This window comes from Antechinus flavipes, chromosome 1, assembly GCF_016432865.1.
Source record: "Antechinus flavipes isolate AdamAnt ecotype Samford, QLD, Australia chromosome 1, AdamAnt_v2, whole genome shotgun sequence".
Lineage (NCBI taxonomy): Eukaryota > Metazoa > Chordata > Mammalia > Dasyuromorphia > Dasyuridae > Antechinus > Antechinus flavipes.
This window is the reverse complement of record NC_067398.1, coordinates 271,557,405-271,570,593: the sequence shown is the minus strand read 5'-3', so window position 1 is coordinate 271,570,593 and position 13,189 is coordinate 271,557,405. Positions and strand designations below refer to the sequence as shown.

The window sequence follows — 13,189 nt, the reverse complement described above, 5'->3', positions numbered from 1 at the left end:
GAAGCACAATATACAAATATGAGCTAAACAGCTTGAATTCCTAATAATATTAGTAAGATATCAAGAGAAAAAAAAGAAAATCCCCTAACACCTTGGATGAACCCTTTGTGATGTGTTTATGTGAGGATGTGAACAAGAATCGTAGGGGATAGCCCAGTGTAGATGGGTTGTGATATGCACTGTTAGAGGGAACATCCAAATAGATGAGATTCTAGAACCATTTGAATACTTTTATAATTGCAATTATTATTATAGTGAGATTTTCCCAAAGATTTATTTGTTTGTGGCCAAGGCAGATGGTTGACTATTAGAAGAGCAAGATGCTTTCTGTAGAAAATATCTGATTGAAACATTTTCATATAGAAATTTCAAAATATTACAATAGCTTATCTATTCTTATCCTTGAAGAAACTTGTGAGTCAGATAATGTTTTGTTGTTAAGAATTATCAGTATCTTCATCCTCATGAGTTATAATACTCAGTTCACATTTCTATTATTCATTCTTAGGTTCCAGTACTCCATTGTGAATGAACAAGACAGGTTTTGAACCTAGTATCTTGTTCCTACTTTCCCACTCCTCTATCGGAGTTCTGAGGCCTAGCTTTTCTATTCCTCTAGTCCTGGATGCCTATACTGTAGGTACCTTTATTCCTCTACATAATCAGTCTCTCTAGTCATATTTCCTTGAACAACAACTTTTGCTTGTCCTTCTTAATCATACTTCAAACTTCAGTTACTTTATCCTTCTTTGGTAGATCAAAAACAGTCCCCTAATACCAAAATCACAGCCTCTTAGATTTTATATTGTAGTCTTAAATAATATATTTGGATCCCATTTCTGGAGCACACTTGTTTTTGTGACCTTTGGTCTGGTCCAAATACTAAATTGTGAAGCCCCATCTAATTAGCTAAACTTAACAATCTTCCTGTTCAAGTGAGATAATATTTGTAAAGCACTTACTATAGTGCCTGCCACATAGTAGATGCTATATAAATACAAATTTCCTTTTCTTCCTTTTCCTTCCCCCCCATTTGCTTTTCCAGTTCATAGAACCTTATACCTCCCTAATCACCCTCATGTGCCTCTGCCATGAATAGAACACTAAAATCTCACATTCCTACTAGACTATCTTGATTATGCTCCTTCCTAATTTATCTCACGCTTCCTCAGTTTATGTTCTACTGATAATATAAACTAGGCTTTACAATATATAAATAAGAATGGAAATCAAAGCCTAAATAATCAGGGTCTAACATGGAAGCTCTACATGTTAGTCAACCTGGCCTTTTGTTATTTTTGTTAAATTCCATCTTCTACCTGCACCTTTCATAGACATATAGACTTCATGACTGAAATGTCCTTGTTCATCACTTAGAGTTTTCATAAATCTCTAGATGCGTTCAAATTTCAGCTCAGATGCTACCTTCTATGTATAGAATATATGTATTCTCTCTTTCTTCTCTCTCTCTCTCTCTCTCTCTCTCTATATATATATATATATATTCTTCTATACATATATCTAGTATCCCTTATTGTAAGCACTCTTCACACTTAGCCCCCTCCAGTTACTTCTTATTTTTATTGCACATTTTGCATTTATTGTCCCTAATTATTTTTATTCCCAAAAAACTATAATTCTGAATGGCAGGGATAGGTTTTTCCTAAGCCTGTATCCTTTACACCTAGCACAGTGTTAGCCCTGAGTATGTGTTAATAAATACATGATGAGAAAATTTTTCTAATTAGAAAATGTGTGAGACTTGTATTTTTATTGAAAAATGAATCTTTCATAGTTGAATATAATTGCTATATTGTATCAATTAGAAGTTAATATTGAAATATGATTGATATATATTATCATATACTATCATAAAGCAATATGATTTCTATTAGCCAAGTATATCTTATGAATTGTCTTAAATCAGTGGCCTTATGGAATTTTGGAAGAAAAGCATCAATTACTTTTTCACTAGGTTAATAGCATTGTCCACATACTATGTGCACCTAAGGATCCTTTAGCAAAACAAACAATAATGCTGATTATGAAATATAAGTTCATATTGGTTAACAGGGTTCATTGTTTTTTTTTTTAATTCAGTATTCCTTAAAAGTACAGTACATATTCTTCTTTCATGTTTACAATAAGTAATTATGTATACTATAGATAGATGATTCAAAATCAGTCTGCAGGCTAAAATGTCTATTACTTATTGTGTACCCTATTAATTTCTCTAGTCCTGCCATCTTCATCACTAGGATTATAAAGGAGTTTGTACCAGGCAAGCAGAAATATGTTTGCTCTTTCAGGAAACCATCAAATTCCAGGATGTGGCTCCAGACTTCACTTCAGAAGAGTGGGCACAATTGGACTCTGGTCAGCAAGACCTCTATAAGGATGTGCTGATGGAAAACTATAATAACTTGGCCTTTCTTGGTAAATCTTTCCTTTGTGACTCTCAGTTTTTACTCTGGGATGTTTTTGCTTCACCAGTGATTAGAGTCTGTATAATGTGAGATACCTCTGGGATTGGGAGATTTGTACTTTGGATGAGGACTTTAGTGTTTTTCTGAAATGAAATCAATTCTATGCCCATTATCCCTTTAACTTTTAAAAATCTACTATTGAGTATCCTTCTGAAATCTTTTGCTGTACCCTTTGAGTCTTCTGTAACTATTAAAGGGTTTGGATTATACTCTTATATGATTCCTTCTCTGGTGTGAATGTCAATTTTGCTTTTTTTTTTTTTTTTTCACATATAGGACTTTCTGTTTCTAAACCTGATGTGATCTTCCATTTGGAGCATGGAGAAGTGCCATGTGTGTTAAAGAACAAAGCCTCAAGAAACATCTGTCCAAGTGCGTAAATGAAAAACTATCAAATGGGAATTAATAACCAGCATCTGCTCAGATGTTTAGTCAGGGAGAAAACATTTATAAAATGTTTTTCCAACAACCCTTCCTCAAAACTTTCTAGGTTTTTGGAGGAGGAGTAAAACCAATTGGTTTGAGCTGTTGCATATATTTTCATTACCAGCAAGTAATGTGTGCTCAATACAAGTGAAGAAACTGCTACTCAGAAGTTAAGATATTTTATTTTTGTCATTTTCCTTTAAATTATGAAACATGAGCTTTTAGCCGATATTATATTATGAAAATTGCATTTAAAGTCATCATTAGTTTTTTCTATTTAAATCCAGAAATCTTTTCATAATCTTCATATTAAATTTCTTTGCCTTGTTAAATGATGAATGTCAGAATTCAAAGATACCTTAGAGGCCTTTTAGTTCAACTCATACTTGAGTAGGAATCCCCTCTATAACATGGCCATTGCTTGTAATCCAGCCTTGCTTGAAAATTTTTCATGAAAAGGAACAGGCAACTCCTTGTTAGTTCATTTTATTTTAAGCTTAGGAGTTGTGATTTTATTTGTAGATAAAGTGTAAAAAGTATTGTATTATGTTTAGGTGAAATTAATGCTATGATTTAATCTTACAGTTGTATGAAAAATATAGTATAATCTTTAACATGTTGAACATGTATGGGACTGCCTGCCATCTAGGGGAGTAGATGGAGGGAAGAAAGAGGGGAAAAGTTGGAACAGAAGTATTTGCAAGGGTCAATGTTGAAAAATTACCCATGCATTTGTTTTGTTAACAAAAAGCTATAATAAAAAAAAAAAAAAAAGAAAGAAAAATATAATATAATAGAGTCCAAGTGGGAAGTGTTCTGTGCTTGTAAGTTCTGGGTGATTTTCTTGTTTTATTTTTTGAATTATGATATTCAAGTTGTCTTTTTAAATTCATGTTCTTGAGTACCTAAAATTCTTTAATTGCCTCTACATATCCTGTCTTCTATATCATTGTGTTTTGCTCATATGCTAATTATGTTGTAGGGTTTTTTTGCTTTTCTTCTTTTATATTATTCTTCTTTATATTTGCATTTCTAATTAGTTATTATCATTTTTGTTCCATTAGTGATACTTAACATTACAGATTCAAGATTTTTTCTTCTGTTATTAATATCTTCCTTGCTACTTTATCTGTTGATGTTCAAGATCTTTAATTAGAATTTCTTCTTTCTGGAATTTTGAAAGATTTCAGTCTTTTCCCCTCAAAGTCCTTATCAATTACTTTCTGACAAATAAAATCTTAACTCCTAATTTACCCAACCATTCTCCAATTGATGGGCATCCATTCATTTTCCAGTTTCTATCAATTACTTCTGTTCCTTTGAGTGTGTCTTTCCTGACTGTTGGACCTGACAGCTATGTCAGCCTCCTCTCTCACTGGTATTTCACCATTTTATGGCCTCAGTTTCTGCCCCAAGTGACTTCTTGGAGAATAGGACTGGCTTCAGATAAATACGAGGTTTTTTCCCTTAATCTTTGCGAAGTGACATACAGGACAGCTTCTGTCCCAGTACTCTGCTTCTCATTTGTCTGTCTGAGTTCTGTTGTAGTTCAGAATGTTATTGTACTTCTATCCTAGGCTAAGCAAAATTCTTTCTTTTTATTTTCCTGGGCACTAAGAAGGTAGAGGGTGGGTAGAATAGAGTTCTTTGTGATGATAAAACTTGTAATATATTATTCATAGTGATTCTGTAAGGAAAGTACTTTGTTGCTGTTAGAATGTGGAGTATGAGTTATTTGAAGAGATATTTTCCATATTTTGCTATTCCATTACCATGATAGCAACTTTCTTCTAACTAAGGGGACATTTATATTTTAAATTTTCTTTCAGACAAGGACATCGAACCTGAAGCCAGAGAGTCAGATTCAAAGAGGGAATGTTCTTTGGATAAATCATCCCAGAAGACAAAAATAGAAAGAACTACAGAGCACAATTCCTTGAATCCTGAAATGGGCAATGAAATTTTCAAAAGTCATGACTCACAAGGAAGGCAGCAGGACCCCCAGGAAACACGTTTGAAACAAGTAACAATTGGACATGAAAACACTTCAAATAAAGCAAGAGACTCTGAAATTAATCACTTTGGGAGATGCTTTATTCTAAAGTCAACCCTAACTACACAACAGAGAGTAAATAGTTTTAGTAACTATGATATGCATGGGAAGAACTTCAAAGATAATTCAAAACTAAATAAATATCAAAGAATCTACATAGGGAAGTATAGATTGAAGTATAAGGAATTTGGAAACGCCTTCAGCCAAATTTCACAGCTTAATGTGTATCATGCCAATGATTCTGGAGAGAAATATCAGTATAATGAATGTGGGAAAACCAATGATAAACAAGCAAACCTTACTGAACATCAGCAAATTCATTCTGGAGAGAAACCTCATAAATGTAATGAATGTGGGAAGGCCTTCAGCCAGATTTTCCAACTTAATCTTCATCATACTATTCATTCTGGAGAGAAAATCCATAAATGTAATGAATGTGGGAAAATCAATGATAAACAGGCCAACCTTACTGAACATCAGCAAATTCATTCTGGAAAGAAACTTCATAAATGTAATGAATGTGGGAAGGCCTTTAGCCAGATTTCACAACTTAATCTTCATCATACTTTTCATTCTGGTGAGAAAATCCATAAGTGTAATGAATGTGGGAATGCCTATGACAAACAGACAGACCTTATAGAACATCAGCAAATTCATTCTGGAGTGAAACTTTATAAATGTAATGAATGTGGGAAGGCTTTCAGCCATATTTCACAGCTTAATCTTCATCATGCTATTCATTCTGGAGAGAAATTCCATAAGTGTAATGAATGTGGGAAAACTTATGACAAACAGGCAAACCTTATTGAACATCAGCGAATTCATTCTGGAGAGAAACCTTATAAATGTAATGAATGTGGCAAAGCCTTCACCCAATTGGCACACCTTACTCAGCATCAGTTTACCCATAGTGGAGATAAGTTGTTTAAGTGTTATGAATGTGGAAATGCCTTCATCCAGAGTTCACAACTTAATATTCATCAAATAATTCATTTTGGAAAGAAATTCTATACCTGTAATGATTGTGGAAAAATCTTTACCTTGAGAACAAATCTTTCTCAGCATCTAAAAACTCATTCTGGAGAGAAAGCCTATAAATGTAATGAATGTGGGAAAGCCTTTTCTCTAAAAACAAACCTTGCTAGGCATCAGAAAATTCATTCTGTAGAGAAATTCTATAAGTGCAATGATTGTGGGAAGGTCTTTGCTATGAAGACACAACTTTCTCAACATCAAGTAAGTCATCTTGGAGAAAAATTCTTTAAACTTAATGGTTGTAGGAAAATTATCTCTGAGAAGTCAAACCTTCAACATGAAAAAATTCATTCTGGAGAGAAATCCCATAAATGTAATGATTGTGGAAGACTCTTCACACGACAGGCCTATCTGACTGAACATCAGAGAATTCATTCTGGAGAGAAACCCTATACATGTCATGATTGTGGAAAAGTCTTTACTCATAGGGCGAACCTTACTCAACATCAGAAAGTTCATTCTGGAGAGAAACCTTATATATGTAATGTCTGTGGTAAAGCTTTTAATTTAAAGACAAACCTTTCTCGGCATCAGAAAATTCATTCTGTAGAGAAGTCTTATAAATGTAGTGATTGTGAGCAAGTCTTTACTAAAAGGACAAGCCTTACTAAACATCAGAGAATGCATTCCAGAGAGAAATCCTATAAATGTGTTGAATGTGGAAAAGTTTTTAGTGGAAGGACACACTTAACTCAGCATCAGTGTGATGGAACAAAACCATTTAAGTGTAAGGAATGTGGAAAATCATTTGCCCAGCAGAAGAGACTTATCAGGCATGAGAGAATTCATTCTGAAAAGAAATCTTGTAAATATAATGAATATGACAAAGTCTTCTCCCCAGGAACAGGCCTTATTCAACGTCAAAGAATTCATTCTGGAGAGAAATCCTATAAATGTGTTGATTGTGGGAAAGCTTTCAGCCGGAAAACACAGCTTATTCAACATCAACTTAATTATAATGGAGTGAAATTACTTTAAGTGTAATGTAAATGGAAAGGACTTTACCCAAAGCACTTATTATTCCATATCAGAGGAATGCCTTATACATTATAGGCATTTATTTAATATTTGTGAATTCAAGTAAATTACAAATGAAGTAAGTTAAAAAACTTTGCTGAAAACTAACTTGTCTCATGTCTACAGTATTTCTTTGTTCTACTGGTCTTGGTACCCTTTCAAAAAAACAAATGAGTTAATTTGTTTATTTTAAAGCCACACCAACTTTAAACAGCATATTTTTCCCCCCTTCTGGCTTATAAATTATCCTTTAATAAGTATTATATGATTTTTCCAGAAATAGAAATTAGATTATTTTACATTTTTGACTTTCTGAAACTTGAAATGCTTATCATTTTCCAATCCTAAGTCTTCCATTCCCATAAATATTAATTCAAATTATTGATGTTGGCTGAGGTAAAGAGAGAAAGGAAAAGAATAGGTATTCCTATAGTAGTTACTTAAAGATAGATGCTATTATTGCCAATTTATATTTCAGGAACCTGAGGCAAAGAGTTAAATGACTTGCTCAGGATCATATAGCTAGTATTTGAGGTTGAATTTGAACCCGGGTTTTCCTGACTTCAGGCTTACAGGCTTAGTAGTATATTCATTGCACTGCTTAGCTGCCTCAGCACTCATTTGTTTATTTAGCATCTTAGGTTACCATTTAACTGCCCTGATAACTTAAAATAGTTGAGATGCTGCCTGATTGTCTTCTGTATTTTCTTGGATTTATCTTCTCTGCTTTTCATTTTTGTTTGAGTACATAGATTTTTCTCTTTGGCTTTCATCTTTTCCATCTTCTTTAATAGTTTTTGAAAATAATGTGGATAGGAAAGTCATAGGGGGTTGGACCCAGAATCAGGAAACTTGACTCATTTCAATCTCAGATCTTTATTAGCTATGTGATCCTGAGCAAATCACTTAACTTCCACTGGCTCTTTTCTCATTTGGAAAATGAGAATAATAGTAGTAGTTATGAGATAATACTTGTAAAGCATTTTTCAAATCTTAAAGCACTTAAAAATGCCAGCTTTATTATTAAGTTTAAAAGAACTTTAGTGATACAATTCTCATGCATCTCTACCAGTCTGTGCAGACAGTTTCTCATTAGACTTTTTGTATCTTAATTTTGTATTTGTGTTTTATCACTCATGGGCTAACTTCCCTTCCTATGCATTTAGGCTGTTCTTTTTTTGTATCCTTTGAAAGCTGAATTAAGGGCACATATTAAGGGCTTTAATTTCTAGCATCACAGACTTTGAAGTTCAATAGCTTCTAGCCTCCAATACTCTTGTCATTTCTATTTCAGAGATCAATTCTTTCTTGTTGATCAAAACTATTTCAGAATACTAGTCCATTTCTTCCTCTCCTCCCAGAATACTAACCAGGATGTTCGAAATAATGTTTCTTCTACCTTTTGCACATTGAAATAATTTTTGAGGTGAATCACAAATTTATCAGACATACCACTTTTGGCAAAGTATGAATAGTTGGGAATTCTCTTCACTGTTATGTTTCTGCTCCAGATTTCTGATCTTTTCCAAATGCTCCATCTAATTTCTCTCTGTGAACAAGTGAAATACTAGTTAGAATATACTTAATTGGGACCTAGTTTCATTTTAATTCTTCAGTATTACAAAAAAGTGCTGATAAATATGTTTGTGTGTGCACATACACATATAATTTAGTACTGTTAATTTGTGGTATGTGTATGTATCCATTTTCCCCATGATACCATTCCTAGGAATATATCGTAAGGAGGTGAAAGATGATTCATATAATATAACCAGGTTTTCTTAACCAATCTAAATGCGTTCCCTCTGCATCATTTCAGCTTATCTAGTAAATTGTTGAATTTTTTTTTTCAGTAAAGGATTTGACTGAATAAAGAAGTGTTTTTGTCTGGTTGAAATATCAAAGTATAGCACCATAGTCTTTGAAATGGGAGGGGTGACATTTTAACTAACCTTCATTTATTATTGAAAGTACATCTTTTTTCATTTGTGGTTAAGTTTATTTTTACAGGATATGTCATGTTAGGTTGGATCTTGAGCTCCATTGTCCTTCAGAATATATTCCATTCTCTCTTGCATTTTCAAGTAGGAACAGAATTGAAATTCTTTTGTATTTGAAGGTCTTTCTCCTAGTTTCCAGAGAATTTGTTGTATCTTAATGGAATCATTAAATTTGATGATTATATGCCTTGGAGTTGCAGCTTTGGGTTTTTTTTCTGTAGACCATCTATGGATTCTTTGGATTGTGCTTTATTTTCTGTATTTAGAAATTCTGGGTTGTTTTCTTATATCATTTTTTCCACTGTGGTATTCAGGATTTTTGAGTTGTTTCCTAGGAGACTGTAATCCTTAAATTAACTCTATACATCTTGTCTTTACCATCAGAATATTTTGATCAAGTGAACATGTTTTCTTTTAATGTTAATTGCTTTTAGATTCTCTTCTTCCAGATTACTCTTTGTATTTGCATTCCCAATAAGTTGTCTTCTCTTTTGTATTTTTGTGGATATTTACCACTTTCTACTCTTTTTAGTCTTTCTACTCTGCCAAGTAATTCTGCTATGCAGGCCATAAATTCTGTTCTTACATTTTCATTCTCTTTCACTCTCTCAGGAAGAGCATGCTGTGATTCCATATACCCCTCAAACTCTATAGGGTCACCTGTCTCATCAAATTAATTTCCTTTTGTTAAATTTTATTTATTCATAGATGCCTAAACTCATTTACTGTTTTGGAAGACCACATTTCCTTCTGCTGTTATCTTCTCCGTTTGTCTGTTTATGCTCAAGGTCTGTGGGTTTTCTTTTCTCCTGATATGTTTGGGAATTTCAACTAGTTTTTCCCTGTTGCTCACTTTCTGACTCCCTCTCCTCTGTTGGTGGTTTTTTTTGGTAGATGGATCTCAAAGGTTCTCAGCCTCCTCCAATGCTGAACAGTTCATGATTCATCAAGGAAAAAGGAGGGAGGGAAAGAATAAGCATGTATTCAGCACCTGCTATGTCCCAGGCACTGTACTAAGAACTTCACAAATGTTATCTCATTTGAGTCTCACAATAGCGCTGTGATATAGGTGCTGTTATTATCCTCATTTTATACCTAATGAGACTGATGCAAAAGAGGCTAAGTGACTTAGGCAGTATAACACAATAAATATCTGATCCTAGATTTGAATTCATGTTTTCCTGACTCTAGATCTAGTTTTCTGTCCACTGAACCATCTACATGTCTTGGCAGTTAAGTTTCTGCCTTAAATTCTGCAGAGACAGTTGACCCCAATTGGATGTTGTTCTTTTTTCTTCAGATATGTAATACCTTGCCCATTGTCTCGTGCCTCAGTTTTTTGGCCTAATAGTGCATTATTGCCATACTGATGATGATGTAGCCTAGACAGATCCCTGCTTTTTTAGGTTTGAGTGTTCATAGCACTGGGAAGAGAGGGTGGCCAACATAAAAGTTGAGCTCTATTACAAGCCTAGACACTGTTCCTGCCCTGTTATTTCTGTTCTTCTCTCCTCTCTGTTGCAACGCTGGTTATTATGGTCTCAGCAAATATCTGCAATTTGGATCTCTTACTGGAAAGATGTTGGGGGAAGAAGGGTCATAGTGTGGGTTTGCAAGCCCCTGGGTCAGTTTATCTTGTACATCCTTGCTGCTAATAGCATGATGGATAATGAAAAGGATTGTGATTAAGCATGAATTAGGCATTAAGTTCATGGAGTTTTTACCTTTGATTTCCTTGTATTTTAGACCAAGTGGAAAAAAACCTGTGAACTACATGATGTCTTAGTAAACCCCAATTAACATTACTTAGGTTGTATTTTCTTATTATTGTTAAACTTTTCCAATTATATTTTGGTCTAGTTTAGGGTGCACTGGTAACCTTTTTTATACTGTAGCACAATGGATCTGTGAACTAGACAAATGGAGACAGCTGAAATTGCTTTATTTCTAAGCATAATTTCTCTTTTGGAGAGATTTGAGAGATGGTAAAGATCAGGGAAAATATCTGGTCCTCCCTTTGTGTTAGTCATGACTTAGAAATCTACAAGTTCCTTTTGAAGTTCACTTTTGTTATCTATTTTTCTTTTAGAAATGAAGTTATCAGTTTTATCTTTGTATTGAGTATTTTTTTTATTTAAAATTTTCTTTGTGTGTGTGTGTGAATTGACTTTTACTATGTTGATTCTAATTTACTTCTATATGCGTCTACATATTAATGATTATTTGATAGTGCCAAAGTGAATATTGTTATAAAATTACTTATTGATGTGCAAGTGAAATGTCATTGCTCTTGTAGCATCTTTATTTGCTTGTCCAATTTGCTGGTACCAATTGACAAATTGTTAACACATTTGGTTGTTATTACTGCTAATTTGTATAATTCTTTTTACTAATATTTTATAAATACCCTTTGTCTTGGAGTTTGATGAAATTATTCTTTCGATTGATGAATTACCTTTTGGTGAAACATTAAAGGTTGGTATTATAAATCAATATTGTGAAAATTTAAGTGTGGTACTTAAAGGATACTGTCACTTGGTAGAATTTTAACATTTACAAAGAATTACTAATATTTGCATGAAACTGAGGATGGAATTGAAGTCTTGAAGAACCATTGTGGTGTAGTAGATGCAGCACTAGACTTAATAACTAGAGTTAATAAGAAGGATTCAAAAGTTACTTTAGAAATTATTTGTATGCCTGTGGGCAAGTCATTTAATTGATTTATGCTTTAGTTTCCTCATAGGTACAATGAAAGATTTTGGACTTCATGATCTCTGAAATCCTATCCATCTCAAAATCTATGATCTTATTTATGATCATCTGATAAAGTAAAAGAATTGAAGGACTATGAAATATCTGTATTGGAATGAATAGTACCAGGGAATTGATTAATAATCCTTTTTCAAAAGTAGTTCTAGAAGCTCTATAGAAATATAGCAGTATTAATGAAGCTCATATAATACAGAAATTGAAGGTCAATCTTTGAAGACACAGGCTTTCACAGAATACTAAGCAGACTATTATCATCAGATTTATACTCTTCACTTGTGAATAATCATAATTCCATTTTTTTTGTGTCAGGCTTTACCTGTGCTTATTTGGAAAGCTAACTTTCTTGTGCCAGGTAGCAATGTGACAATTGTGTGAGTGCTCCAAACTAGATCTGCTCAAGTAGAGAGTTCACTAGTACATCATGTTAAAGCCAGATCTAATGGTTGCATAGAGAAGTATCATTTATGAGCATGATACAGAAAATAAAGAGGTTTAGTTTAGGTACTTTTTTTTTTTTTTTTTTTTTTTTACCCATGGTCCCTTGTCCTTCCTGGAGAAGACTTGGTATAAATATAGGCAATAAAATTACTAAAGACTGGCAAGCATTAGATAAGGACAAGATGGATTGTTTGTTGGAAAATCCCAAAGGCCCTGCATTTGATTACTTGTGGGATCTAAGGTACAGAAGCCCTTCATCTAGCTAGAATGTTTGAAATATTCTGAAATGTTCTATGTCTCTTTGAAGAGAGATATAAAAATGTTGCTTTCAGAATTTGTCAATATCATTCAGCACAAAGAGAATAACTTCGCTCCCAATTTTTGGCATGGCTAGAGATCTTGTCACACTAGTACAGAAAGGATTAATCTTTCTAAAGAAAGATGTGAATGGGATTAAACCAAGTAGACAACTGTCATCCCTAAATGATGTTGTAACAACATGTCACAGTTAATATAATAAAATAACACATGAAAGTATATGCACTAATGGAAAAGCTCAACAAAAAGCCATTCCATATATTCACTTCTCTCATTAGTAACATGTATTCATCCATTATTCAAGAAAACTAAGCAAGAGTACAGCCTTGCAAATACATTGTTAGATGAAGAAACTCAGAAAATCTGGTGAGACATAAACTAATGCCCCATGAATATCACCATCAGAAGAAAGACCAGTTAGTTATATTCCATTAAAACTGGCCACAAAGGGGGAACTACTGAAGGATAGAAGAAGCTTTTATTTGTAGACTCTTGGGCTTGGGATAAAAACACCAAAATGGACCAGTAAAGCATACCAAGAGTTTGAAATGGACCAGTAAACCATGCTCTCATCATTTTCTTTTTTTTTTAGGCAACTATTTTTTCTTAGTATTTTATGTGTTCAATGACTAATACTAGAT

At 33.4% G+C, this 13,189-nt stretch overlaps 1 protein-coding gene across 1 annotated transcript; it reads left to right on the top strand.

Moving 5' to 3' along the window:
• The first annotated feature begins 2,197 nt into the window (after nucleotides 1–2,197).
• LOC127545982 (zinc finger protein 665-like) lies at nucleotides 2,198–11,510 on the top strand. The gene is made up of 3 exons (XM_051973457.1): nucleotides 2,198–2,436; nucleotides 2,763–2,858; nucleotides 4,742–11,510. The coding sequence occupies exons 1-3, from the start codon at nucleotides 2,406–2,408 to the stop codon at nucleotides 6,976–6,978; spliced, it is 2,364 nt and encodes a 787-aa protein (XP_051829417.1). The 5' UTR covers nucleotides 2,198–2,405; the 3' UTR covers nucleotides 6,979–11,510.
• The last annotated feature ends 1,679 nt before the right edge of the window (nucleotides 11,511–13,189 follow it).